The sequence below is a fragment of the Ogataea philodendri genome (assembly GCF_020536065.1).
Source record: "Ogataea philodendri strain CBS6075 chromosome Unknown scaffold1, whole genome shotgun sequence".
NCBI classification, from domain to species: domain Eukaryota; kingdom Fungi; phylum Ascomycota; class Pichiomycetes; order Pichiales; family Pichiaceae; genus Ogataea; species Ogataea philodendri.
Window position 1 is genome coordinate 724975 of NW_025763889.1, and position 26437 is coordinate 751411.

Here is a 26437-nt window from a genome sequence, read left to right on the forward strand (position 1 = left end):
CATTTGAATCGTATCGATTTGTAAGTATCCCGATATTCAACAAATATCATATCAGAGTATTAAGTTAAGCAAACTTGTTAAGCTGAACTAAGATCATACAGCTTACAATAGCTATAACAATAAGTAATTTGATTGTCTAATAAAAAGAATTCATCATTTTTGAATTCTTTGCCTTCAGCATATTCATCTTGGCAATAATACATCGAAAATCAAGTGCCTTGGAACGTTTCAATGGAATCAAGTTGTTGTTATCAATGGAAATACGTCTTTTGTTTCAACTGATGACTCTGGCCAATCGATACCTTGGATAGTCCACCGTCATGAACAAAATTGTCAAACCCTGACCCAGTGATTGAAAAGGCTAAAGATGTTACTGACACTCTTAGATAGATTTGAGACCATGTTGTTGAAGCAGTTCCGAGCAAAAGCATCATGACTCCTAATTCGATAATGGGTTATCTTGATGCTTGAGGCTTTTATTGAAGTGTAACAGAGAGAATTTGAAATATAAATTACGTTGATTAGATAATGATTACGGTAATTTGATGACTAATGTTCTTCATAATTGAAGGATGGCATTCTTTTCTCCGCGCTCCGTTGTGGTAGGTGTCGAGTTCAGTGAATCATAACATCTCTGCAGACGCTTGTTAACTGTCTAGTGATGAGTACATAAAGTTTTGTTATAGGTAACGTAAACTGATGGCTTCAAATGGTTCAAACTCTTGAAGTTAGTTACGTTCTGATAACATTTGCTAGACGGAAATTCTTCCGTCAGAAAAGAAGCAATCAAGTGCATTCTAAAACTCAGGTACAAATGAGTCAAATAAATTTCCTAGTTCCATCCTTATTAGCTCAGTTGGTAGAGCGTTCGGCTTTTAAGGATCCAATTCGGAAGTCGACCGAAATGTCCAGGGTTCGAGCCCCTGATAAGGAGCATTTTTTTTTGAAAGACAAATTTTTCTTGATGGTTTTTCTGGTGTTTACAGGTATGTAGCCTGATTCCTCAAATCTCACCAGCCATCACCCCACCCCTCTTCATCCACATCTAAATCTAGTTGAAGCTTTGACTTCGATTGTAATTTGAGAGACTTAGTTGGTTTCGGGAGACCCGTTTTTAAGCTTGGAGTTCTACCCTTATCGGTAAACTTTGATCCCGAGCTTGGTCTCCCGCCATTAACGCCAACGACTCGTACCTTTTGTTTCAAATTTGATGTCGGGCCCAGACTATCAATAGAATCCCAGTTGTCTGTGTCTATATTCAACTCTTTCTCTTCGTTAGCAGGTGAAACCGAGTCCTCGTATCCAACTTGCGAAGGCTCGGGTAATGGGCAATCACTGCTAATATCTAAATTCGTATTGGAGGAGTTCTGACTTTGCGTATTCAAACCGAAAAATGATTGGGTGTTTTTGAATCCAATATTAGACAGTGATAACGTGTTCAACCTCGAGAGCAAATCAGCGGACTCTTGACTCTCTTTATCAATGGTTTCTTGATTATCAGTTGGAAGTTTAGTCGCAGCATCATTGATTTTCACCATATACAAATCGAATACTCTTCGAGCTTCTGAACGGACTTTGGAGCTTTTGTCAAGTAACGCGGGTGCTATCGCGGATAGAATCTTTGAACAGCAGACTTCAGGTGAGAAATATTCAATAGAGCTTTCGAATGCCATAACAGAGTTCAACCTCGATGGGACAAAAGGATCCTTTAGTGCCTTCGAGTACGCTGTCACCAAAACTGCAGTCTTCGATGTACTGTTGATAAGGGGGGCGATTTTTTCTAGGCAAACAATCGTATCGGTTCGAATTTCCGGTGTTACATCACTTTGAAGTTTGGCCAAAATCCTCAGTAAATCGTTGTTTAGCTGCCTATCAGATATTTTGGAAACAATTGGGATGATCGATTTGATCGTTGCTTCGCGGATGGATGAATTAGTGTCATTGAATCCTTGTAGTAGATTTGGAAATATCTTATCCTGAACGTCTTGCTGGCTCAAGTTCTGAACAATAGATGGTAGAGAGTTGAGTAGGGTCATTCTGATGGCTCTATCAGGTAGAGAAAATGCTTTAAGCACCAATGGTTTGATTTGGGTAGCGAAGACGCCCGAATCCAACTTCCCAGCTCGTTTCAAAATCAATATTAAAAGTGCTGACTGTTGGTTACCATCGTTATTGGCTAAAACTTGAAATGCACTTACCAACTGTGGGAGCACCCGATACTCAAAAAAGCCTGTTGGAAGATGTTCAAGTTCGTCGAGAGATTGGAAAATCTCGTATTTTTGTGCATCGGATTTCAGATTTAATTCTGTTATTTCTTTGTACACTTTGACGAGCGATATGTTGAAAAAGGAATTGCAACCAGCTTTTAGAAACTGCTCAACGGAGTAGCGAATTGAAGGAGATTGATGAAGGAGTTTCTTGACATGAGGAGCAATTGACCGTAGTTCGAGCGACATCTTGAGTTTATCCAAATTCGAACCAGATGACGCTTCGCTCAAAAGGGAATTAATGACTATGCCAAGCCCATACGAGTCAATTTTGGAAGCTTTAAGTGTATTGATATTTCGAAAATATGCTGCTCCAGCTTTGATAACTTCAGGCGGATAGATACTGGAATTGTAGTATGGTAAGTTCTCTGCCAACTCAAAAGTGTCCACATCATTGTCCTTGATACTCAAAGTCAATTCAAAACATCCAAGCTTCCATTCGCCGGATGCATTAACAAAAATTGAGTGCATTGACAATGCACGGTGAATTGAAGATCCCTCAACATTCAAAAATTTTAAAGCTTCAGTTAATTGGAATATACCCAGAACTAAGAATTCCCCTGGTATTGACGAGTCTGAATAATGATGTTTAAGAATGTCTTCAAGTGGCTTGATTCTTTCAGTAATAATATATAAAACTGAGTCAGTTTCGATAGTGTCCAAAATGTTCAAAACTCCTGGCAGTAAGCTCAAAGATCTCAACTTGCGAAAACAGTTTTTCGCCAATGGAGAATATTTACTTGCACCAGGGCATTTCAGGTTGAACTCAAATATGGAGACTTCTTGCGACGTATCTCTTTGCGAAGTTCCGTCATAAATGTTCCAAATCGATTTTGATTTTGTTGGTTCGCTAAATATATCAGGAACAATTCTAGTGCCTATATTGTACGGAATCAAACTTCCTGTTAGGGTTCCAATCGTCGAATTGATTGTCTTGGCTAGGAAGTTCATCTTCGACTAAAATCAGCAATAAATCAGAGATGGTAGAAGAAAAATCTAAATTAAGCTCACCAAATCATAAAAACAAACAAACGACAAATTTCTAACTTACACAATTTCAAAAAATTAGAGCACCCATATTTTGGATTTTTGAGATTGTGTCAAAGTTAGTACTAAATCACTTTTTAGTCTTAATATTCTACGCCAAATTGTAAGGTTCGTGTCTTGTTTAAAAAGGACTATTCAGCAGCTTCCTGAAATCTCTCCGTGACAGTAGCCAACAGCTTTTCAAACTCTCCAGCAAGAGCTTCCTGGCCCCTGCTTGGCTCGAAGAATTTGGCAGACGACACTGCGTGCTTTACATCAGCTGTTGCATCCGAAAGCTTGGACCACTGTGCTCCGTTTGCAACTGCCTTCTGCGCCTCGTCATAATAGGAAATGAAAGCTTTCATCATATCATAGGTTTTCCAGATAGGACAGAAAGCATCGTAGGTGGAATAACCATTCTGCTGTAAGAAATCCTCCTTAATCAAATTTGCAACGTCCAAAACAATCTTATCAGAGTCGGATAGGGCCGATTTTCCAACAAGTTGAACGACTTGTTCAAGCTCTTCAGCATTCGAAATAATTTCCTTCATTCTGTCTCTCAAGGTGGCAAACTCAGGGTAATTGGAGTCGTAGTACTTGTTCAAAACATTCGTGTACTTGGAATAGGAGATTGCAGTATTGATCGAAGGAAAATGCTTTCTTTGCGCAAGCTTCTTGTCCAATCCCCAGAAAACTTGAGTGATACCGAGTGTGGAAGTAGTAACAGGGTCGGAGAAATCTCCACCGGCCGGAGAAACCGCAGCAACAATAGAGACAGATCCAAGTCTATCCGGAGAGCCCAAAGCAACAGACTTTCCTGCTCTTTCGTAGAAAGAGGCAAGCTTTGCACCTAAATAAGCTGGGAAGCCCTGATCGGCAGGCATCTCTCCCAGTCGTCCAGAAATTTCACGCAGTGCTTCTGCCCATCTTGAGGAGGAGTCTGCAATCATTGAAACATCTTTTCCCTGATCCCTGAAATATTCTGCTAAAGTAATGCCGGTGTAAATAGATGCCTCTCTAGCAGCAACAGGCATATTCGAAGTATTGGCGACCAAAGTTGTCCGCTTCATAATCGGCTCCTTCTTACCATTGTGCTCAGTGAACAGTTCCGGGAACTCCATCAAAACTTCTGCCATCTCATTTCCACGCTCTCCACATCCGACATAAATAATAACATCCGAATTGGAGTATTTTGAAAGTGATTGGGAAATGACAGTCTTTCCACATCCAAATGCACCAGGAATACAAGTAGTACCACCCTGAACACACGGAAACAAAGAGTCTAAAACTCTTTGACCGGTAAGAAGAGGGAAGTCTGCAGAAAGCTTCTGTGCAACTGGTCTTGGAACTCTAACCGGCCAAGTATGCATCATTGAATATTCATGCTTCACTCCATCGTACTCAACTTCTAAAACAGTATCATCCACATGGTAAGAGCCAGACTCTGCGATGGAAACAATTGTACCTCTAGCTCTTGGGGGAAGTAAGATTTTATGGTCAGACAAAAGAGAGTTTTCAAAAGTCGAACCAAAAATATCTCCTCCGGTTATGTGATCTCCCACTTTCAAAGAGCCTGGCTTGAAATCATATTCCACAGATCTCGACAATGCTGGTGCATCAATTCCTCTTGGAATATAGATGGATTGAGAAACATCCTTGATAGCCTTAAGAGGTCTCTGGATTCCATCATAGATGGTCTCCATCAAACCGGGTCCTAGCTCAACGGATAAAGGTTTTCCAGTACGGAGAACAGGATCTCCCACCGTCACACCAGCAGTCTCCTCATAAACCTGAATGGTTGCTTTGTCACCATCAATTCTAATGACCTCGCCCACCAGGTTGTCATGACCTACTTTGACCAACTCATACATGGCACATCCAATCATATTCTCTGCCACGACGACTGGCCCAGAAACAGAATAGATTTGTCCATAAAGAGATTCGTCTGCATCTAATGACAAGCTCTTAATAGTCTTACGTGCATTCTCTATTGCACCGGCCTAATAACATGTTAGTTGCCTCCGGCGAATAGAATTGTTGTACCAATTAAAAATGAAATTCAATCAAACCAGTTTCGAATCCCGACTTTTGAAAATGATACACCCAATTCAACATAATACATACCATCGTTGATTTCTCTTCCCAGTATTAGCAAAAGTATGAACAAATAAGATGTGGCCGTTAACGCAATAATGGCTAGTTAGTATATTATATTAATATTCGTGGTTGCTTAATCAATGTATTCCTGGCATCTTTAGGTTACGAGCCCTCTCAACTCAAAGAGTCTTACGACAGAAAAGTTTGTCGTATGTCCTTTTCGATGATAAAACATTATAACGAAGCTATATAGTTATCAACATCTTATATTGCACATCCCAGGAAATTGCTGAGTGGTATCAAATAACAGATAGCAGATAAAGTTGTTTGATTTTTTGTTAGAGTATCTTCATTGTACATTTTTCGGCGTCTTATGAATCCTACATCGAATCACTCACTCATGGTATATCATTGACTACCATCAACCCAAGTAAAGAGTCAACAACCTGAGCTGCTAAAAGTTCAGTACTAGCACTATTGATTGTATTTGGTGCAGTGCTAACCTCAACAATGTCTGATCCCACCAAATCAATACCTTCAAGGCCATCCAAAATAGTCAAAACCTCTCTTGTGCTGAGACCTCCAGCCTCTAAAGTTCCCGAATTCACAAGACCAACATCAAATGTATCCAAATCAAAGGTCAGATAGACCTTCTTGTCCCCAACAATTTTCTTAATCATCTTAGCAATTCCTCTGGTACCGTAGATATCAATATCTTTCGATGTGAATGTTTGAAACCCACAATCTTCTGCATCATGCCTTTCATCATCAGATGAAATGAATGGAGCTCTTATACCAACATGAACACTGTGGTTCTTAGAAACGTACCCAGCCTCTGTTGCATAATGAAGAAAAGTGCCATGATTCAAACTTGCGTAATCAGAGATTCCTCCGCCCAAAACTTTTGGATCCCAGGTATCAATGTGAGCATCAAAATGAATCACGGCTAGACCATCGATTTCGCCAAAGGTTTCAAAGGCAGATTTCAAATTCATCAAGGTAATTGTATGATCACCTCCCAAAGTCACAATACGTGTCTGATTATAGCGAGTCGAATTGAGGGAAGGGTGTTTGTGGATTGCTCTTTGACCTCTATACAGTTGGTTCAGAGCAATTCTGGAATCAAATGGTGTCATTGGAACATCTCCGCAATCGACAATCTTTAGTCCTGCGTGATAAGGGTCCAGACGTCTCAATTTCGATGACTTGTTATTGCCCCTGATAGGATTGTTCCCAGAGCCCAATCTCCTAGATCCTTGGCGTGCACCATTGGGGCCAAATCGTGCACCACTGTTGTAAGACACACCCAAATCAAAGGGAGCACCAGAGATTGCAATGTCGATTGCTTCCTCTTGATCAAAGAAGCAATTGGATTCAGGCAGGTGAGCAAAGGTGACAATGCCCGAATATAGGGGTCCCAGTCCAGTGAAGTCGGAAAGGTCGTCGTCTTCAGGGAACCGCAATTTGTTCAACTTGAATACAGAGGATGCACTTGCATGTGTTGTATCACTTCCAGAATACTGCTGCATTTGTTCAGAAGTTTGTCCAGGAAAAAACTGGTTATCAATTGTAATCAGTGAGCCAAAAATGTCATCCATCAATGTACCAGAAGCTTCAGGGTGTTCCTGAAAAACATCCTGACCAGGTTCCTGCCTGAAATTTAGTGCATGGATTTGATTACAAAAGAGGAAAAGTATCACTGGGTGTCTCATTTAACAAGTGGGGTGAGGAATCTCAACTCAAAATTTCTCGATGTTATTGTAAGCTTTAGTTTCGCTCGAAAATAGTTCAGTCTTATCTTGGCTCTAAGCGGCATTATAGATATTTCAAAATTGCCGCCAAGAAATGGGGTCGATCGTCGTTAAAATTAAATTAAACTTTTAGGTGAAAATAATCTGGGGTCTGGTGAACTTTGAAGTTACCAAATAAAACTAGGTAAAATGACAAGAAGGATCAAAGTCACCGATGTATCGTCCAAGGTTGACTCACTTTCGCCATTCAGATCTCAGAGTATTTCTTTGTTGAATAAGCAACACTTCTATCAAAATAGTATACTTCTTGGTTGGTCAGAGCGAAATGCTCATCCGGTTACACTGCGGCACCTTGCTAATTTTGGCAAAAGACTGACCAAAGAAAAACTTATAAGCAGTGCAAACTTTGTGAGAACTGAACTACCAGTTAGACTAAGCTTAAAAATTAGGGAGTTACAGAGTCTGGATTTTGATGTCATCAACAATCATCATATTAACCAAGTTTACCAAAGTTACTACCATTGCTTTAATGCTTTTAGAAGGATGGGAAGGATTGAAACTTTTGAGGAGAATGAGAAATTCTGTGAATTTCTAAGAAAGGTGTTAAACGATCATCTACTGGTTCTGCCTCATCTGATGATGGGGGCCCTAGAAGTATCCATTTTGCAGAAAATGCCCCAAGATCAGTTGGACGAATTCATGTCGTCCATGCTGAGATCAAGGATAAGTAGGAGAGTGATCATTGAACAACATACATCTCTCTCCGATTCTTTCAAAGACCAGGATGAAGATCTGCATAGGCCCTCCAATTACATTGGAGCTGCATTTCAATACATCTCTGCCCATGAGCAACTCATAACATGCAAGGATATTGTTTCGAGCTTCTTACAAAGCATCTATCCCAATCTACGGATGCCAGAGTTGATCATAATTGGCGATGATGTCAAATTTCAATTTTTGACTAACCATTTAAACTACATCTATGCCGAGATCCTTCGAAATTCTTTGAAATCCACGATTCAAACATTTTTACGCCGTAATTCGCATTGCACGGCGGCGGAACTAAGAACTCTGAAACCGCCACCCATAGTGGTGGAAATAGTGCAAACAAAAAACTCGATGACCTTTAAGTTTTCGGATCAAGGAGGCGGTATGTCATCAGAAAAGCTCAGCAAAGTTTGGTCTTTTGGAAAATCTTTAACTCTTGCTGAACAATACTTTTCAAACTTCAATAGGTTACCAGGTCTCAATTTTGATTTTACGTCACCTGTGGTTGATCAGAGCGACACAGAGCTCCATGGGCTGAGTGGAATGATTCATAATATTGGTCAGATGGAAACAAGCAATAATCATAGACAGAATTCGGTTTTGTCATCACTTGTTCGGCGCCCTTTCGAGTTCACATTGGGCATCTCAATGCCCATGTGTAAGGTGTACACAGATTACTGGAATGGCGATTTAGACATGAAATCAATTGAAGGTTACGGAACAGATGTCTTTTTGCAATTGAAAAAGCTCGGAAACGCTGATAAGCCCCAGCTAGATAAGGCTTAGTATGATCCATAGCAATTACAATCGTTTTCACGCATGCGAAGCATGTTTGCTGTGGTCAGGTAAATACCAAGACAGCCACCCAAACGTTGGTCTGCAGGTGCGGAATAGTTTTCATATTGATTTATTCGTAAATAATAACGATGCGGTCAGTTAGTAAGAAATATCAATAAAGGTGTACGCATTCCTGTTTTTTGGTTTGGATTATATTATGGATGAATTTATTTTCTGGGACTTCTTCCACAAAATTACGTGTGATAAATCTTTGCGCATCAACAAACCAAAGCCTTTGAGATTACATGTTTCTGTACCCAAAGGGGTTTAATAAAGTGCTTTATTGATAAGTCAGACAACTGAATATCGGGCCGAACTCAAATTCAGCTAAAACCATAAATATGCCTGATCAGCCAGAAAAGTTACTAGCCAGCAATGTTGTCAGCGGTGAACAAAGTAATGCCGGAGTTGAATCTCCCAATATGAACACGGGCTCATCAGTGGGATCATCCAGAGCCGTAACACCCCTAAGGACTCCACCAGTTGGACAATCTAGAACCGTGAACCGAATGTCGTTGAGTTCAATGATAAATATGGACGCAGGTGAAGTTTCGGCGTCTCCGCTTGACCATTCCGAGAAGCAGACTTCAGAACTTATTGTAGGAGGATTTTTGCCTGGAGTTCAAACGTCTGCAAGTCTGGCAAATTCAAATACAGACCTCAAAACAGACTTAGACCAAAACAAGATTTCGGCGAAGCCTAAAGGCAAACCAGCAGAATCAGACAGAAAAGAGATCACAAGAACCAATAAATCAAAGTCAACCAAGAATAAACCGAATGATCCTATGAAAAACGAAGATAAATCTCCAAAAAAGAAATCAATCTCAAGAATCGACAACGCCCCATCAGCAAGAGACTCAAGTTCTTCTTCAACGTCCCAAAAACAGGAGGAAAGAAAAATAGCCCCTCGTCAAATGGATTCTTTGCCGCAGCCCGTTATTCTTGATGTCACTGGTGACAATCAATCACAACCTGGTCCAGACTCCAGTAGTCTAATAGTAGCATTGCACGTTCCGTTGGTACCCCAAGGATCACTACCGGGAGATTCTCAAGCAATATTCAATGTGATGAGGCTGTGTGAAGACAAATATGGATTTGACGTTATGCATCCGAACGGGAAGATTGCGATAGATGCTATGGACGTAGATGAGGATATAGCCGAGGACGAAAACCCGGATCCGAACGAGGAAGAAAGTGCAGAGGTCGAGGAGGAGGACGATATCACAAGAAGGCTCGGAATGAAATTCAAAGTCGGAATGACAGACGAGGAAAAAGAAGAGATGATTTTGAAAGAAATTCACAGAAAGAAGATGGAGTCCAATAAAAGGATAGGAAAGTACGACTTGCTCGATCCATTTATTGATGACGAAGAACTACTGTTTGAGGAACAGACGAAAACCAACAAAGATGGATTCTATGTTTATTACGGACCTGTTGCTGACGATACTAATCCAAACACGAATAAAAGGAAAGTAGCTTCGAATTCAGGAGCAACTGCCAAAAAGAAAAAGAGTGTTCCTTCAAGTGGCGCCTCTACGAAAAAGACTGACTCTTCATTGCTAAAAATTGCTCCAAAACCTGCGGTTTTAACAAACGATAGCAGTGTTCAGTCAGCCGAATCAGCAAGCCATACAAAAACCAGCTCTTCAGCCGAGACAGCGATTGACACAGAAGAACAACGTGGTTCCAAAGCATTGGCTGCCGTGAAAACTCCCTCGCTCGAAGAAAAAACTATAGGAACTTCTGAGGAATTACCACCAAATCAAGATAAAAACAGAATCATTGTGGGTGCTCTTCCACCATTACCTTGAAAAAGAAACCAAAGTTCAATCCTAAATGGAGACTCCTTAAAGGAAGTTAATCAATGTGATAATTGTTGCTGTTTATCAAATGTCCATTGAATGGGTAGGTAGAGATGTGAAAAGAGAAGAGCAGACGGGCTAGAAAAAAAGAATTTGATGGTTGCACTGTTTTTCAATGCTGCGGAACTGACTGACCGCTGCAATGTTAGAATATGAGTGATCAGTCTCACATTACACTACTAGTAATTCTAATGAAACGCGTACAAGATAGTTTAGACCATGTTTTGACTGATGTCAGATTAAGTTTTATTGAGATGTCTTGATTCATTTTCGACGCGACGATTCGGATTTAGCATTTTCCGGGGAAAGCTAGAAAATTCTAGCAGATATTTGAGCATAGTATTTAAGGAAGCCTGTTTAAGCTCGAGAACTACTAAAAAGGGGCAAGCACCACGAATGCTATTGAAACAAGTTTACTCTTCAGCATCTAATGCCAGGACAAGGGGGCTTAAGGCTTTCCAAAGCGAGTTGTTCCACCTAAAAAGATTCTTTGGTAATGCTCACTCAGTTAGAAAAGGGCCAGACTACCCTGTTTCAATGTTATTCCCCAGACAACGGAAGCCCAATTCTGACAGTTTCCTGATCAATTACAGATGGTTTTCGTCATGTAGAGCTTCGAATTTACAAATGAAAATGAGCCCAGAACAATCAGAGGAGCCTGCCTTAAAAAGGTTTGCAACAAATTTGACTGATCTGGCAAAGAAAGGTAATCTGGATCCCGTTATTGGCAGAGACGAAGAAATCAGACGAACGATCCAGATTTTATCTCGGCGGACAAAGAATAACCCGGTACTCATCGGAAATGCAGGAACAGGAAAAACGGCAATTATGGAAGGCCTAGCTCAGAGGATAGTGAAAGGTGAGGTGCCAGAAAGTATGAAAGAAAAGGAGGTTATCGCACTTGATCTTGGATCTCTCATCAGCGGTGCAAAGTATCGAGGAGAGTTTGAAGAAAGACTTAAGGAGGTTCTGAAAGAGTTGGATGATCACTATATCCTGTTCATTGATGAACTACACACGCTTCTAGGTCTTGGTAAATCTGAAGGCTCAATTGATGCATCGAACTTACTAAAGCCTGCGTTGGCTAGAGGCCAGCTCCAGTGCTGTGGTGCGACTACTATCGATGAATATAAAAAATACATCGAAAAAGATGTGGCACTGGCTAGAAGATTCCAACCAATTTTGGTTAACGAGCCTACAGTCGAGGATGCTATTAGTATTCTCAGAGGACTGAAAGAAAAATATGAAGTGCATCATGGTGTTCGCATTGCAGACAGTGCTTTGGTGACCGCTGCTGTCTATAGTAATCGCTATATTACAGACAGATTTTTACCCGACAAAGCCATTGATTTGGTCGATGAAGCCTGTTCTGCATTGAGGTTGCAACACGAGTCCAAACCCGATACAATACAGGAGCTGGACAGATCGATAATGACTATTCAAATTGAATTAGAGTCATTAAGAAAAGAATCTGATGTTCTCAGTAAGGAAAGGAGAGAAAAATTACAGTCTCAACTCGAAGAGAAACAGGAAGAATTAAAGAGACTTACGGAGATCTGGGAGACTCAGAAGAAAGAGCTTGACACTGTGAAACAACTGAAAGAAAGTTTAGAGAAAGCCAAGCAGGATCTGGACAAGGAAAGGAGAGAAGGAAATTTTGCGTCAGCTTCAAAATTGCAATATGCTACCATCCCTGAACTTGAATCCAAAGTCAATGAGCTGACCCGGCAGCAAGAAGTTACTGGTAATGAAATTGAGGAAGAGAATCTCTTACACGAGTCCGTGACCTCCGATGACATTGCAAGAGTTGTTTCAAAAGCTACAGGAATTCCAGTTCAAAATATGATGAGGGGAGAAAAGGACAAACTTCTGTACATGGAGGCTGCATTGAAAGGAAGGGTTATTGGCCAAGATGAAGCTATAAACTCAATATCGAATGCTATTAGGCTCCAAAGAGCCGGGTTAACGGACGAGAAGCGTCCAATTGCATCTTTCATGTTTTTGGGCCCAACTGGAACAGGAAAAACAGAGCTCACTAAGGCTGTGGCAGATTTCCTTTTCGATGACGAAAACGCCATCATCAGGTTTGACATGTCAGAATTTCAAGAAAAGCATTCAATCATGAGACTCATTGGTGCACCACCGTCATATGTTGGTTATGAAGAAGGTGGTGAATTGACCGAAAAGGTGAGGAGAAAGCCATATTCGGTGATCTTATTTGATGAGTTTGAAAAGGCACACCCAGATGTGTCAAAGCTGCTACTCCAGGTTTTGGATGAAGGCAAGCTCACAGACTCTCAAGGCAACAAGATTGACTTCAGAAACACACTCATTGTTATGACATCGAACATTGGGCAGGACATTATGCTCTCCGACAACCCCGACAAAGAGCAGATTCTTCAAACGATGAGAACTGTTTACTCTCCAGAGTTCATTAACAGAATTGATGAGGTTGTTGTTTTCAACAAGCTATCGAAGGATGCTTTGAGAAACATTGTCGATTTGAGAATTGACGATTTACAAGATAAATTAGTTGACAGACGGATCGAGCTAGTTTTATCGGACGAGGCAAAAGACTGGCTTACGGTGAACGGATATGAACCAAGATATGGAGCTAGACCACTGAACAGAATAATCAAAAGGACATTGCTGAACCCTATTTCGATAATGATGTTGAAAGGGGAGATTAAAAACAACTGCGTGATCAATGTTGTGGTTAAAGATGATCAACTGGAAATAACCTCTCAAGATAAGGATGTTACTGATCCACACTCACAGTCAGGTACAACTACAGAAGAATAGGAAGAAATACGGATAAGGGTAAGGCAAACAGTGTAAATAGCCATTTAGTTGATTTTTTCATAGCACGATTTTATAGCATTTCAAAACGATCACTCCCCGTATGACCGCATAATTGTTATATAGCAGTTTTGCTTTTGAATGGCATCGACTCTCTGTTGACAAACGCTGATTTCCGAGCCATTATCAATGTACGATAGCCGAAGTAATCGAAAGTGAAATCATAACAGGTCATGATATGTTCCAGCAAAAGTTTGTACTTCCTACAGGTCCATGTTGATGAATCAAGCAAATTGAAATTTAAATTGAGATTATCTACAAATCATACTTTATGTATTTGTAAAGCCTCGAAGAAGAGCATGTGTATTTTTTTTTTTTGGCCTTCCTGTAGTGAAAGGATTTCTTTTTCATCTGCTAGAATTTTTTTTTTCTCGCCTTGCGTTCCTATTGTTCCGAATAATAAAAAAAACAGTTGGCTGCATAATTTTTTTATTTCATGTAACTAGCTGGGTACAATATACGGAATAGGGCCAGCAAGAATTGTTAACGAAATTAAAAACAGTACCGTTGGCAAGGAATCAAACCTTTCGCACTATCCAATCTGTCTCTAAGATCTTGTGTTGGAACTAATTGGAATCTTAGATGACTGGCCTACGAAAGAACAGCAAATTGATGAGTTTCCGAAAGCAATCAAGGAAGTCTCAGAATCCAGAGCCTGAGCTCAGGAAGAAAAGAAAACTACAAAATCCAGAGAACGGACAAACAGACACATACCAGAATTCATTGAAGAGCGAATTAATCATGGATGATTCCGATGATGATAATAACCGTATAACTTCGAAAAAGGATTTGAGATCCAATTTTTCAAATATCATTAATCAACAGCCGTTTTTTTCACACCCATCAGGTATGACAATCGATTTGCACAGCGAGATGAAGCTTCAAAGGCAAAGGAGATTGATAGAATTGGATATGATGAGAGAAAAAGAGCTGAACCATGAAAATAACGACGGGGAATTATCAGAAGATGACCTTCTTAGTTTCTCTTCGTCAGAGGACGAAGAATTTATGGACTCAAAACTTCCGAAGTTACACCAGTTAACTAGAATTGACGAAAAACTAAACCCATGCAACATGAGTGTGGAATCACTGACAACGGGATTGGAGCAAGTCGATCATTTGATTAGACAATATAGAGGCCTTGATGCAGAGAGTCAGGTTCTAAATATCTATGATCATATTCTACCACTAGCGACTGACTTGGATGAAGAAAAGGTTAAACAGGTTCCAGGAGACGTTAAAATGTCTACAGATAAGGAAACAAAAGTTAACGAGAGCGATTGCCATTTGATATCTGAAACTTCATCTTTTCGCCTTCTAGCTGGAGAGAGACTGACTCGTAAGGCTCCACTTAGTGTTTCAGATGATGACAGGGAAAATAGCCAAGAGGACTCTTCTAATGTTTCGCTTGAAGAGTTCCTCAACTTGGAATTTGATGGAAACTCTATAGAGCTTGATGGAGCTCATAATCAAATTTCCAAAACCAATGCCACTTTCGCTACCCTAGATATCATGCCACAAGCCAGAAATTTTGAATATCGATACAATCATGACAAGATCAACCTTGCTTTAGTGAACAATTATAGCAATTTCAATCCTTCCGTTGAAGGAAAACGATCAAACAAAAGAGGTCCATTAAACAAAAGTGCGCTGTTTTATGGAAACCACTCTGAATTGAGCTTCAACAACTACCTCTTCCAAATGAACGATTTTGTGATCTAATAGACCAATAACTTAGATCATCCCAGCTTTTTTTGAAAAAGACTGTTAAACTGTATTTAGCGAGTAACATAATTTTATTTCTTACACAGCTTATCTATTTTTTTTTAAGTGCATCAAATCTTTGCTTCAAATCGTCTAGTTCACTAGCTGGCTCGGATCTTTGTGCCCTAATTGGACTGGCATCCTCAGTTGCTGTAGTGTTGTTTTTCTGGGTCTCACCGTATAAATCGATTTTGTAACAATCGCAAATTTCTTTTAAGTACGACTCGACCAACTGGTCCACATTATCGTTCTGACACTTCTTGACTAAATTCATATCGTCTGGATTGTTTATGGCATCCTCATAGAAATCTTTTCCATACTTGTGTGCTAATATAGTTACCAGCTTTTTGAACTCTTTGATGTTCACATAGGAATTCACGTACATTAGCTTCCGCACTATTTTCGTTATATTCTCATCGCCTGGCGATAACTGCAGCTGGTGAATTTTAGAATGAAGCACTTCGCAATCCACGACAAGTATTTCGTATAAATCAACCAAATTATCATCAACTATCACCTTAGATATCTTCACTCTTGCCAATGTAAGACATCTATCGAACTGACTACCCGATTTTTGGTTTAATTCTTTCAATTCTTTTGATAGTTGAAACAGTGTTGCTTTATTAATAGACTTCATTTTCTCAGCTTTGAATTGAAGCTTTGAGCTTGTCATCTTCAAGGTCGTTTTCAAAGCAAGCTTTAGTGTCAGTAAGAGATCAGTCAAAAAGCAATTATAGTCATACCTCATCATTAGCGGGGGCCATTTTGTTGTAGCGATGACCAACTGAATTAAAAAAATACAATTCGACGAATTTATGAACTTCAGATTCGTGCTTTACAGTTAATCATGGCTGCATCATCCAAGCAACTAAAAGAACAATTTGTGACAGGTCTGACAGGTGGATCTACGGTTGATATTTATTTGACCACATCTGTATCAATCATAGCATACCTCGCTTGGTCTATTTTAAAAAAGAGGACATCCTTGTTCGACAACGATACTCAAAATTTTGCTAAAATATTGGATTTTTTCGTGAATTGGGTTGCCCTGCTGCTTTCTGTTACCCAATACTCCGAAAATGTCATTCTTTTGATTCTCGGAATCACTTTTCCTATGTTCATTGCCCTGAACAACAAGTCAAAGTATGAAGCCCCACGATCACAAAGGATAAACATTCAATATTTAAGTTCCAAGGAATTCATACCTTTCAAGCCATATATCACAGTATATCGTTCTCAGATGATGGTGATCACTTGTATCTGTATTCTCGCTGTGGACTTTCCGATCTTTCCGAGACGATTTGCCAAGGTAGAAACATGGGGCACGAGTCTTATGGATCTTGGTGTTGGTTCTTTCGTATTTTCAATGGGACTAGTTAGTGCAAGACAACTAATCAAGCAGAGGTTTGACAACCGATACAGCTATGCGAGATCTGCGATTTCGTCTTTGAAAAATTCGATCCCGATACTAATACTCGGGATAATAAGACTTGCAAGTGTGAAATCGTTAGACTATCAAGAGCATATGACAGAATATGGTAAGCACTGGAACTTTTTCTTTACTCTCAGTTTTGTGCCCTTGATTGCAAATCTCATATTTCCGCTGATAGATTTCATCACACCATTGGTTTGCAGTTCGATGATTATCATCATTTACGAAATTGCACTCACGAAATTTGGTCTCCTTGAATACATTTTGAAAACTGAACGCCCTAACTTACTGGCAATGAACAAGGAGGGGATTTTTTCATCCATCGGATATTTGGCAATTTATCTGAATGGTCTTTCATTGGGCTATGTGATTTTACCTCTATTTCCCACACACAGAAATTTGTTCAAGATGAGTGATTCGAAAGACCTGATCATAGAGACAATCACTAAGAGATCGGTTTTCACAGTTTCACCCACCAAGGGATTATTAATTTTATCAGTCTGCTTTCATGTCCTTTACTATGTAATCGACACATGCTATTATTACGGAGTTTCGAGAAGAATGGCCAATGGATTGTATGTGATCTGGGTCTCTGCTTACAATTGCACCTACTTGCTTGGGTACGCTCTTGTGGAAAAGTTCATCTGGGGCGAGCCTCACTACGAATTTACTAACGAAAACAGAAAAGCACCGAATAGTCTGAACATTTGGTATAAAAACAGCGTACCCGAGTCCTTATCTGCCGTCAATTTCAATAGTTTGGTATTATTCCTGATAGCCAACTTACTGACAGGACTAGTCAATCTTACGATCGATACAATTAATGCTAAAAATCAGACGGCTCTTTTGGTACTAGTTTTGTACGCAGGTGCTCTTGCTTTGGTAGCACACACGCTGTATGCAAAAAAGATTCACTTGAGATGACTGATAGAACTTTGCATCACAAACATTTCTTTACTCCCCCGTTTAGCCATATGCTGAATTTTATACACATGAATCGAACAGTTCATTCTATATTTCCAAACCCCTTCGATTGAGATATTGATTTCTTCGGTCATTATCCAACGGAAAGTCGACAACACAGTGGTTAATGACTGATCTTTATTCCAAGCATTTCAAGAATACCCGAGTATCTGGTTCGCTAATCTCTAAAACTCATTCATTTTGTCATAGTTTGAAGAGAATAGGAAGGATACTTATAATAACTTTATTTTAATTTTCCAAAAAAAATTATTGTGATGTGCTTTCGAACCAGCAAGGCCTTATTTTCAGTCTACTTTGGTAGTCATGACTGGTTTCAAAACACACCAAATTAATGATAACTGTGGATGAGCCTCTCAAAATATTCAAGCTTAATGAATCCTCAAACGAATTATAAATCAAACTGATTAGATAAGCATGAAACATACTATATGTGCGACTAATTTTCCTGTGTAAAATGTTGAAAAATGATTATTTCACGCGTTTGCAATATTTGATCTTAAATCCTGAATTGAACGCCCGTGATAATTATGTCAGGGAGACTTTCTGCGGAGGATCCCTTTTTTGAGCATGGAACACAGGAAGATGAAAATGGCCTTACAAGAGACGAAATGGCCATAGGAAGCACGCAAGTGGAAAAAAACCCCTTTTTCTCGTTTAAAGCAGAATTGGAGGCAATGTTCGCAGGAATAGAACCCGCATCTGTGAGACTTCTTTATGAGCACTTCAAGGAGTCAGAAGACAAACTAGCTCTTGCAATCAATGCATATTTGGATCATCCCGATAAATACCAGATCCATAATGGGGAATCAACTAAAATAGAAAACAAGAACAGCCCAGAAACCAGCCTTACAAAGGATTTGAAGCGACGTACAACAGAAGATTCAGATCATGACCCAAAGCGCAGCAAGATGAAAACAGGGCAACTCAAATTCATTGGGTGCTTTGAAATCGAATGTTGGTGTACCCGATTTGTCCTAGGAAAGCTTCAACTCAAGGATGAACTTTTATTAAGCAAAAATCCAGATAACGACAACATTGTTTACATTAACAAAACCAGTTCGTCACAGTATAGACAGGAAATTGGAAGATGCAGAGAGGAATCAGCAAAAATGATTGCCCCGTTCTTACCAACAAGCTTCATCACTTTCAATGCCACTTTGTCATACATGTCTGACTCGGTCTTGCGAACAGGCGATTCATTTTTTGTTAAATTGGACTGTTACTTGAACACAGAGTCGTTTGATCGCGACTTTATTTCAGACAGCAGTGTTGAAGAAACATTCAAAGCAGTTAAGCGAACTTCAGAGGAAGCGGATATATTTGGCTCAAACGATAAACGAACAAGCTTAATCAAGTTATTACGGAGACTGGGGCTACTCGCAGCTCCAATCAATGAAAATCTTGGTCTTGAAGATAAGGACAATGATTCCGACACTCCGATAAATGTTGTTGACCTAGAATCGCAAAAAGATCCGAATGAAAGTCCATCGAGAAGTCAAGCGAACACAGAATCAGATGATTATCTTACCGTGAAACAACTCAGAAGCATATATAAAACAACGGAACTGCAAAGCTCAGGGCTTCTGCTACCAGACTCAAACCCTGAGGAGTTTGAATTGGATCTTCGCCCTTATCAAAAATATGCCTTGAGTTGGATGCTCCTACGAGAACGAGAGTATACGCTAATTGGAGTTGGAAATACGGAGCTGTCTAAGTCCGAAAAAGAAGAATTCTACAAAGGACTGGTCCATGATGGAGGAATACCAAATCCTTTATGGAAAGAAATAAATTTAGGATTCCGCTCAAGCTCTGACGTTTCAACACAAACACAAGGCGAAGACTTTTCTTTCTATCTGAACATATACAATGGCTCTTGCTCATTGGAGCGACCTTTAGTTCACAATGACATGCGTGGTGGAATTTTGGCCGATGAAATGGGTTTGGGGAAGACAATCACCACGCTATCACTCATTGCAACATGTTCATCAGATAGCTCTTATACCAACCCCATTAGAAAGGATAGATATGCACATAGGACTACATTGATAGTTCTTCCTATGACTTTGCTTTCTCAGTGGGAAAGCGAGTTCTCAAAGGCAAATGGGGGTTCCAAAAAAAAGTGCTTTGTTTATTATGGAAATGACACCCTAGGAGATTTGAGCGCTCTCTTATGTGACAATAGAAAAGCACCGGAAGTTGTACTTACAACTTACGGTACGGTACAAAGTGAGGCCACTCGCTGTGCCAAAGTGGGAAACAAGGTAGGATTATTTTCGGTAACCTTCTTTCGAGTTATCCTTGACGAAGGCCACATAATTCGAAATAAATCTACCAAGACAGCGAAAGGAATTAATCTTATATCAGCAAGACGAAAGTGGATTCTCACTGGAACTCCAATTGTGAATCGACTAGACGATTTATATTCACTACTTTCATTTTTGAACGTACAGCCATGGACGAAGTATAACATTTGGAAATACTTTATAACTGAACCTTTCAATCAGGGTAAAAACTTGAAGGAAGCTTTCAGTTTATTGAAATCCATACTGGATCCGATTTTACTTAGAAGAACCAAGCATCAAAAGGACAAAAACGGTAACTTGCTTGTCGAGCTACCTTCAAAGGAGATAGTCATCGAAAGGCTTAAGTTTAATGAGAAAGAGGAGGCTTTATATAACCATATGAAAAGCCGTGCAATTCATATGTTCACCGAGAATCTCAAGCATGGATCCGTTCTGAAAAATTACTCTTCGATTCTTACGCAGCTTCTTCGCCTGCGACAAATATGTTGCCATGTTGACCTTATCCGTGCTTCTTACCAAGAAAAAAACTGTGAAGACGATGAATTGAAGCATCTTGCGCAAGCTCCACCAGGAACTGATGAGAATGAAGGACTACAAATACTAAGACGGTTCGAAGAAGAGGAAAATACAAACAAGTTACCTCCTGAAAAGATTATGACTATCAAAGAAGAAATTTACCAACTGTATCCTAACTTTGATGATGTTGAGTGTTCAATTTGCACCAGCCCTATTGAAATAGACTCTTGCGTGATCACGGAGTGCAAGCATTGCTTCTGTCTTGACTGTCTTATGGAACATTTTCTGTTTCAGTCAAAACTTCACAACAACACTATGAATATGCCCGACCTTTCTATCCCGCCAAAAAAGAATGACGGAGAAGTTTTTTGTCCCAATTGCAGACATATCATTCACAAAAACCGCCTATTTCGGACTTTGAAATCTCAATCAAAGACATCAACAGGCCCTGAAAATGATCAAACTGACTCAAGTTTGACACCAGATTTACCAAATGGAAAGATGTATTATGTTGGACCGTTTAATGCGTATGAGAAATCAACAAAAGTTAATGCTTTAATGTCCCATTTACACCAGATCAGAGAAGAGAATCCCAACGACCACGTCATTGTATTCTCTCAATTCACAAGTTTTCTTGACATTGTTGAAAATGAGCTGAAGAAATATGGGAACGAGTTCAAGGTTTTAAAGTTTGATGGTCGTTTAACGGCCGACAAACGTCAAACGATCTTGAATGAATTTAACGAGGAAACCTCAACACGTCAAATCACAATTTTACTTTTAAGCCTAAAAGCTGGAGGTGTTGGATTAAATTTAACTGTGGCTTCCAAAGCATTTTTACTTGATCCTCACTGGAACAACGCGACAGAATTTCAGGCAATTGATCGAGTCCATAGACTGGGGCAGAAAAAGAACGTGAAGGTGATCAGATTCATTATGGAGGGAACTATTGAAGAACGCATGCTAAAAATACAAGAGCGAAAAAATCAACTAGGAGAAGCCCTATCGATGAATGATGAAGAAAGACGAAAAAAGAAAATCGAGGAAATCGAGATCCTTTTCAAAGAGTAACTAATCTAATATCAAACAAGCGGGATCCAAGTTTGTGCCTGCAACTATCTCATTTTGAATCACCCATTTCTTGATCTTCGTTCGATCAATGAATAGTTTGTAGTTGACCTCTTCCAAAAAAACGTACTGCCGATCATTATAGCGCCTGCCGCTATAATAGTCTGTATATGGAGATTTTGTACCATATTCGAAGAGCGATTGCATATGGTCTAATGATAAGAGAATATCCTCTGATCTAAAGCCTGTTTTCTGGCTGATCAGCTCTAGGGTAACATGAGTATTAGTTGATAATTTGCCATAGAGAAACTCCCTGGAGAGGGATTTTGTCCAGTAGCTAAGATATGAAAGTTTTCCAAACGGAGATAAAGGTCGTTCTGGTCCGCTGACTATCTGTTCGTGATTCGAAAGATAATAAGAGAATTCTATCAGTTTGGATCCTAGTCTTTGTTTCTGATAGCAAGGTATTACTAGTATGCATGAAAGATTGTTCTGATCCCAGGAAAGAAGTTCTCTTGAATAGAACCCCATGGGAGTCGGAACCCCGTCTAAAGTTTGATAGATCACAAAATAATCGTAATATTCCACATTGAAAAACACAGACTTATTATCGAGGAAGAACTTGGCCAGTATACTCAGGCACTGGCAAAATAGCTTGTGTTTCCTCCCACTAACTCGCCTGATTGTACATGTGTCGTCCTGATACATTACTTGCCCGGGCAAATTCCTTCTAAACGAGCAGTAAGAGTAGTGCCGAAACATTTCATCACATTCGGTAGTATATTTGAAACATGCTTGACAAAAATGAAGCATTTTGATCCATGGTTGCTGAAGCTGATTAAGCTGATTGAACTTCTTTGTAGAGACAGAGGGCTTGGTCCTTTTTTCTAAAAGCTGGTATCCGAGGGTTTCAGGCTCAGTTTGTATAAATAAAACCGAGTTGCCAAACCATGTATCAAACTCAAAATTACCCAATCGTATACGTTCGACATTTCGATAATTCAGCGAACCATAGTCTAGGGTCTCACTTGAATTTGACATGATCTTGTCGCCCTTTAGCGAGTTTTTGAATAAATTTTAGCTAAGCAAGCGGCTCAAAAAAATTTTAGATTTTGCTTTGAAGTTCAGCTTATTTAATAGACTTTCCTTTGCATTTTATCACCTATTATGGTTCGGAAGTACAACTCATCAGCTAAAAGTTCGAACGAGAATCCACAGGAAATAACTGTGGAATCAGAACCTGATGGAACTCGCTCTGGACCGATGACTGAGAATGAAAAAAGCAAGAGAAAGAGGAAAATGAAGGAAGTTCTTTTAGAACAGCACAAAGACAAGATCTCAAGACAAAAAAAGAAAAGGTTGGACAAGTACATCGAACATCAGTTGAAGAGGGAGGAGAAAGAGTTGCTCCTTCGAAAGTTGGGGGAAACAAGGATTGATTCAAGTATTTTAAAATCTGCAAAACTTATTGGTACTGGATCACAGAAGACCAGGAGAGAATTGTTTTTGGACGCCTTGGAGAAAGAAAAGCAAGGAAAAGGAAATGAAGAAACTGCTTCTATCTTATATGAGGAAAGGACTGTTGCAAAATGGGACGATGAAGATAAAGAGGAACCCAAACCTACACAGAAAAGCTCGACAGAGACCGATACTCAGTTCAAGCAACCTCAAAGTTACATACCCATCTCCCAAGACTCTTCAGGCTTTCAATTCGGGTTCTCTAATATCAAGAAAGTTCAGAAAAGAGCGAAACCAAGTGGGTACAGTTGGAAAACAAAACTTGAATTGGACGCAAAAGAGTCGGATAGGGCTGAAAACGATGCAGATTTTTTGAGTAGTGAAGAGAGTAGCGTTGAGGAAGATAATATTTCAGAAAGCGAACAGCAAAACGGTGAGGATAACGAAGAGCTTGAAGGTTTCAGCGGGTCTTCTGATGGCGCAGCGACAGACGAAGAAGAAGAAGAAGAAGAAGAAGAAGAAGAAACCACAAAGCTATCACACAGCAAAAAGGCACAAAATTTTAAGAATTGGGCTGAAGGCCAAGTGCGACAATTAGAAGGAAGGTCTGAAACAATCATACAAACAGCTCCACAATTTGATTACACTCCTATAGTACGTGAGGAGGATTTGGATGACGGCTTGGAGCATAATTTCATCCCAATCAACGAACAATTACGGAGAAAAATTGCGACCGTTCATATTGACAGGGACGACGATATTCAAGTGGCTAGAATGAAATTACCAGTGGTTGGAGAAGAACATACTATTTTGGAGGCAATTCATCACAATGATTGTGTCATAATATGTGGTGAAACTGGATCAGGTAAAACAACTCAAATTCCACAGTTTCTTTTCGAATCAGGTTATGGTAGCCCCAATTCGGAAACACCTGGAATAATTGGTGTCACTCAACCACGAAGAGTTGCTGCCGTGGCGATGGCAGAAAGAGTTGGCCAGGAATTGGGAAATTGCAGGAACAAGGTAGGCTATCAAATTCGATTTGATGCAAATGTGAGCGAGGGTACGGCAATAAAATTCATGACTGATGGTGTTCTGTTGAGAGAGATGATGACAGATTTTCTACTAACCAAATACTCCGCTCTCATAATCGACGAAGCCCATGAGAGAAATATCAACACCGACATTCTGATTGGAATGCTCAGTAGAGTATTGAAGCTCAGAAGAGAAAAGGCAGAGACCGACGCTCAAAATTATAGACCGCTGAAGTTAGTCGTCATGTCCGCGACATTGTCCGTTTCGGATTTTAGTGAAAACTCTAGACTATTTAGAACTCCTCCACCAATTGTGAGCGTCCCTGCAAGACAATATCCCGTGTCCATTCATTTTAATAGGCGAACAGTTCCAAACTATAACGAAGAAGCGTTCAGGAAGACATGCAAAATTCATTCTAAACTCCCTCCTGGTGGAATTTTGGTGTTTCTTACAGGAAAAAGTGAGATCAACGAAATGGTGAAGCGTTTGCGGAAAAGATACCCGTTAGCGAAAAAGAAGCTTTACAATGATATTCCCGAAGTGAGGACTGACCCTAGAAACGTGGAAGTTGAAACTGAAGAGATTGAGTTTGGTGTGAGTGAATCTACCGATACATTTGAAGAAAATGATGACTTCACCGAACAGGACGAGGATGAAGAGGAGGAAGGTTTCGAAGAAAATTTGGAAGACGGGCAAACACCCGAGGATCCGCTGTACGTCCTCCCATTGTACTCGTTACTTCCCACGAAAGAACAAATGAAGATTTTTGAAAAACCTCCCCAAGGGGCTCGACTTTGTGTTGTGGCTACAAATATTGCTGAAACTTCATTGACCATTCCAAACATCAGATATGTGGTTGATTGCGGCAGGTCCAAGGAACGAAAATATTCTGAGAACACTGGCGTTCAGTCTTTTGAGATTGGTTGGATTTCAAAAGCAAGTGCAGATCAACGAGCAGGAAGAGCGGGAAGAACTGGTCCTGGTCATTGCTATAGACTTTTTTCGTCAGCTGTTTATGAAAGTGAATTCTCAACGTTTTCAATTCCTGAGATCCAAAGAATGCCTGTCGAAAGCGTTGTGCTGACAATGAAAGCAATGGGAATTGATAATATTGTTAATTTCCCATTTGTCACGCCTCCCAAAAAGGAGATGATACGAAAAGCCGAAACATTACTTCGTAATCTGGGAGCACTAGATGATAAGAAAAACATCACCAAACTGGGGCAAAAGATGAACTCATTCCCGTTGAGTCCTAGATTTTCGAAAATGCTTGTGGTTGGTAATCAGCAGGGTTGTCTTCCTTACATTATTGCATTAGTCTCCGGACTCTCTGTTGGAGATCCATTCATCAGCGAATTTGAAATCGTACCGAAAAAAGATCCGGAAGAACAAGAAGAGCAAAAGGATTATATAACTGAAGAACAGAGAAACGTTCTTTCAAAATTCAACAAGTCTCGTGCAGTGTTCTCCAAACTTGACAAATTCAGCGATGTGCTGCAATTGTTGTCTGCAATTTGCGCCCAAGATCATGTTGCTAAAGCTGATCGCATGAAATTTTACGACAATAACTTTTTAAGATCGAAGATCATGGAAGACATCTTAAAATTGAGAAAACAGTTGACCTACATTGTGAAAATAAATAAAGGCAAAGGACTAGTGGCCAGTGCATCTACCGTTAGTGATGACGAATTGAAACTCGAGCTGCCTTCGAAACCACAAATAATGGCTATCAAGCAAATGGTTGCAGCCGGATTCATTGACCAAATTGCAATCAGAGCTGATCTTATTGATAGAGATGTAAAACTCTCAAACAACATGACGATAAGCTCAATACCTTATGTCACGCTTCTTCCTACACATGAGCCTGATACTGAACCGAACGCGTTCATTCATCCGGCTTCCATATTGTGCAAATCTGGGGAGCTACCCCCGTCTTACTTGATTTATGAATCATTGAATGTCAATACTTCCTCAGAAACGAAAAAACTTCGTATGAAGCCCCTAAACGATATCAGCGGTCGTTCTCTAGCAAATGTTGCAGCAAATTCAGGTTTGATTACATACTCAAAACCTTTAGGACACCCCTATGCTCCTAGAGAGCTTTCACCCGATCAAAGAGAATGCTACGTGATACCACGGATTGGCGCAAATGTGGGTACAGGAGGAGTAGGATGGGATCTTCCGGCTGTAAAGGTGGTACAACAAAAACGTGCCGGTAATTGGGTGACTAAATAAAGACCTTGTAATATAGTACTTTAGTTTTTCACAAAAGCATGGGCTGTGCACAACTTTCAGGAGGTATTTTTTTTTGGTGACGACTTCAAACAATTTTAATATTTGAGCTGAAGCTAACACAAGCAAACAGTGTGTGATTACTGGAGAAGTTTGCAGGATTTATAAATTCGACACG

General features: G+C 39.9%; 13 protein-coding genes across 13 annotated transcripts; 7 read left to right on the top strand and 6 right to left on the bottom strand.

Annotated features, from left to right (window-relative positions):
* Window positions 1–1010: 1010 nt before the first annotated feature.
* On the bottom strand, window positions 1011–3218 carry OGAPHI_002294 (uncharacterized protein; the record flags this gene model as incomplete). Its single annotated transcript, XM_046203148.1, has 1 exon — window positions 1011–3218. The coding sequence occupies one exon, from the start codon at window positions 3216–3218 to the stop codon at window positions 1011–1013; it is 2208 nt and encodes a 735-aa protein (XP_046062954.1).
* A 227-nt stretch (window positions 3219–3445) lies between these two features.
* Window positions 3446–5164, bottom strand: OGAPHI_002295 (uncharacterized protein; the record flags this gene model as incomplete). The annotated part of the gene is made up of 1 exon (XM_046203149.1): window positions 3446–5164. The coding sequence occupies one exon, from the start codon at window positions 5162–5164 to the stop codon at window positions 3446–3448; it is 1719 nt and encodes a 572-aa protein (XP_046062955.1).
* A 624-nt stretch (window positions 5165–5788) lies between these two features.
* Window positions 5789–7102, bottom strand: OGAPHI_002296 (uncharacterized protein; the record flags this gene model as incomplete). Its single annotated transcript, XM_046203150.1, has 1 exon — window positions 5789–7102. The coding sequence occupies one exon, from the start codon at window positions 7100–7102 to the stop codon at window positions 5789–5791; it is 1314 nt and encodes a 437-aa protein (XP_046062956.1).
* Window positions 7103–7330: 228 nt separating this feature from the next.
* On the top strand, window positions 7331–8695 carry OGAPHI_002297 (uncharacterized protein; the record flags this gene model as incomplete). The annotated part of the gene is made up of 1 exon (XM_046203151.1): window positions 7331–8695. One exon carries the CDS (start codon window positions 7331–7333, stop codon window positions 8693–8695), a length of 1365 nt encoding a protein of 454 aa, XP_046062957.1.
* A 392-nt stretch (window positions 8696–9087) lies between these two features.
* Window positions 9088–10557, top strand: OGAPHI_002298 (uncharacterized protein; the record flags this gene model as incomplete). Its single annotated transcript, XM_046203154.1, has 1 exon — window positions 9088–10557. The coding sequence occupies one exon, from the start codon at window positions 9088–9090 to the stop codon at window positions 10555–10557; it is 1470 nt and encodes a 489-aa protein (XP_046062958.1).
* A 447-nt stretch (window positions 10558–11004) lies between these two features.
* Window positions 11005–13410, top strand: OGAPHI_002299 (uncharacterized protein; the record flags this gene model as incomplete). The annotated part of the gene is made up of 1 exon (XM_046203155.1): window positions 11005–13410. The coding sequence occupies one exon, from the start codon at window positions 11005–11007 to the stop codon at window positions 13408–13410; it is 2406 nt and encodes an 801-aa protein (XP_046062959.1).
* A 639-nt stretch (window positions 13411–14049) lies between these two features.
* Window positions 14050–15189, top strand: OGAPHI_002300 (uncharacterized protein; the record flags this gene model as incomplete). Its single annotated transcript, XM_046203156.1, has 1 exon — window positions 14050–15189. The coding sequence occupies one exon, from the start codon at window positions 14050–14052 to the stop codon at window positions 15187–15189; it is 1140 nt and encodes a 379-aa protein (XP_046062960.1).
* OGAPHI_002301 (uncharacterized protein) lies at window positions 14643–14981 on the bottom strand (the record flags this gene model as incomplete). The annotated part of the gene is made up of 2 exons (XM_046203157.1): window positions 14643–14909; window positions 14970–14981. The coding sequence occupies 2 exons, from the start codon at window positions 14979–14981 to the stop codon at window positions 14643–14645; spliced, it is 279 nt and encodes a 92-aa protein (XP_046062961.1).
* Window positions 15190–15283: 94 nt separating the features above from the next.
* OGAPHI_002302 (uncharacterized protein) lies at window positions 15284–15982 on the bottom strand (the record flags this gene model as incomplete). Its single annotated transcript, XM_046203158.1, has 1 exon — window positions 15284–15982. One exon carries the CDS (start codon window positions 15980–15982, stop codon window positions 15284–15286), a length of 699 nt encoding a protein of 232 aa, XP_046062962.1.
* Window positions 15983–16078: 96 nt separating this feature from the next.
* OGAPHI_002303 (uncharacterized protein) lies at window positions 16079–17587 on the top strand (the record flags this gene model as incomplete). Its single annotated transcript, XM_046203159.1, has 1 exon — window positions 16079–17587. The coding sequence occupies one exon, from the start codon at window positions 16079–16081 to the stop codon at window positions 17585–17587; it is 1509 nt and encodes a 502-aa protein (XP_046062963.1).
* A 587-nt stretch (window positions 17588–18174) lies between these two features.
* On the top strand, window positions 18175–21537 carry OGAPHI_002304 (uncharacterized protein; the record flags this gene model as incomplete). The annotated part of the gene is made up of 1 exon (XM_046203160.1): window positions 18175–21537. The coding sequence occupies one exon, from the start codon at window positions 18175–18177 to the stop codon at window positions 21535–21537; it is 3363 nt and encodes a 1120-aa protein (XP_046062964.1).
* OGAPHI_002305 (uncharacterized protein) lies at window positions 21538–22575 on the bottom strand (the record flags this gene model as incomplete). Its single annotated transcript, XM_046203161.1, has 1 exon — window positions 21538–22575. The coding sequence occupies one exon, from the start codon at window positions 22573–22575 to the stop codon at window positions 21538–21540; it is 1038 nt and encodes a 345-aa protein (XP_046062965.1).
* Window positions 22576–22701: 126 nt separating this feature from the next.
* OGAPHI_002306 (uncharacterized protein) lies at window positions 22702–26262 on the top strand (the record flags this gene model as incomplete). The annotated part of the gene is made up of 1 exon (XM_046203162.1): window positions 22702–26262. One exon carries the CDS (start codon window positions 22702–22704, stop codon window positions 26260–26262), a length of 3561 nt encoding a protein of 1186 aa, XP_046062966.1.
* Window positions 26263–26437: the final 175 nt, after the last annotated feature.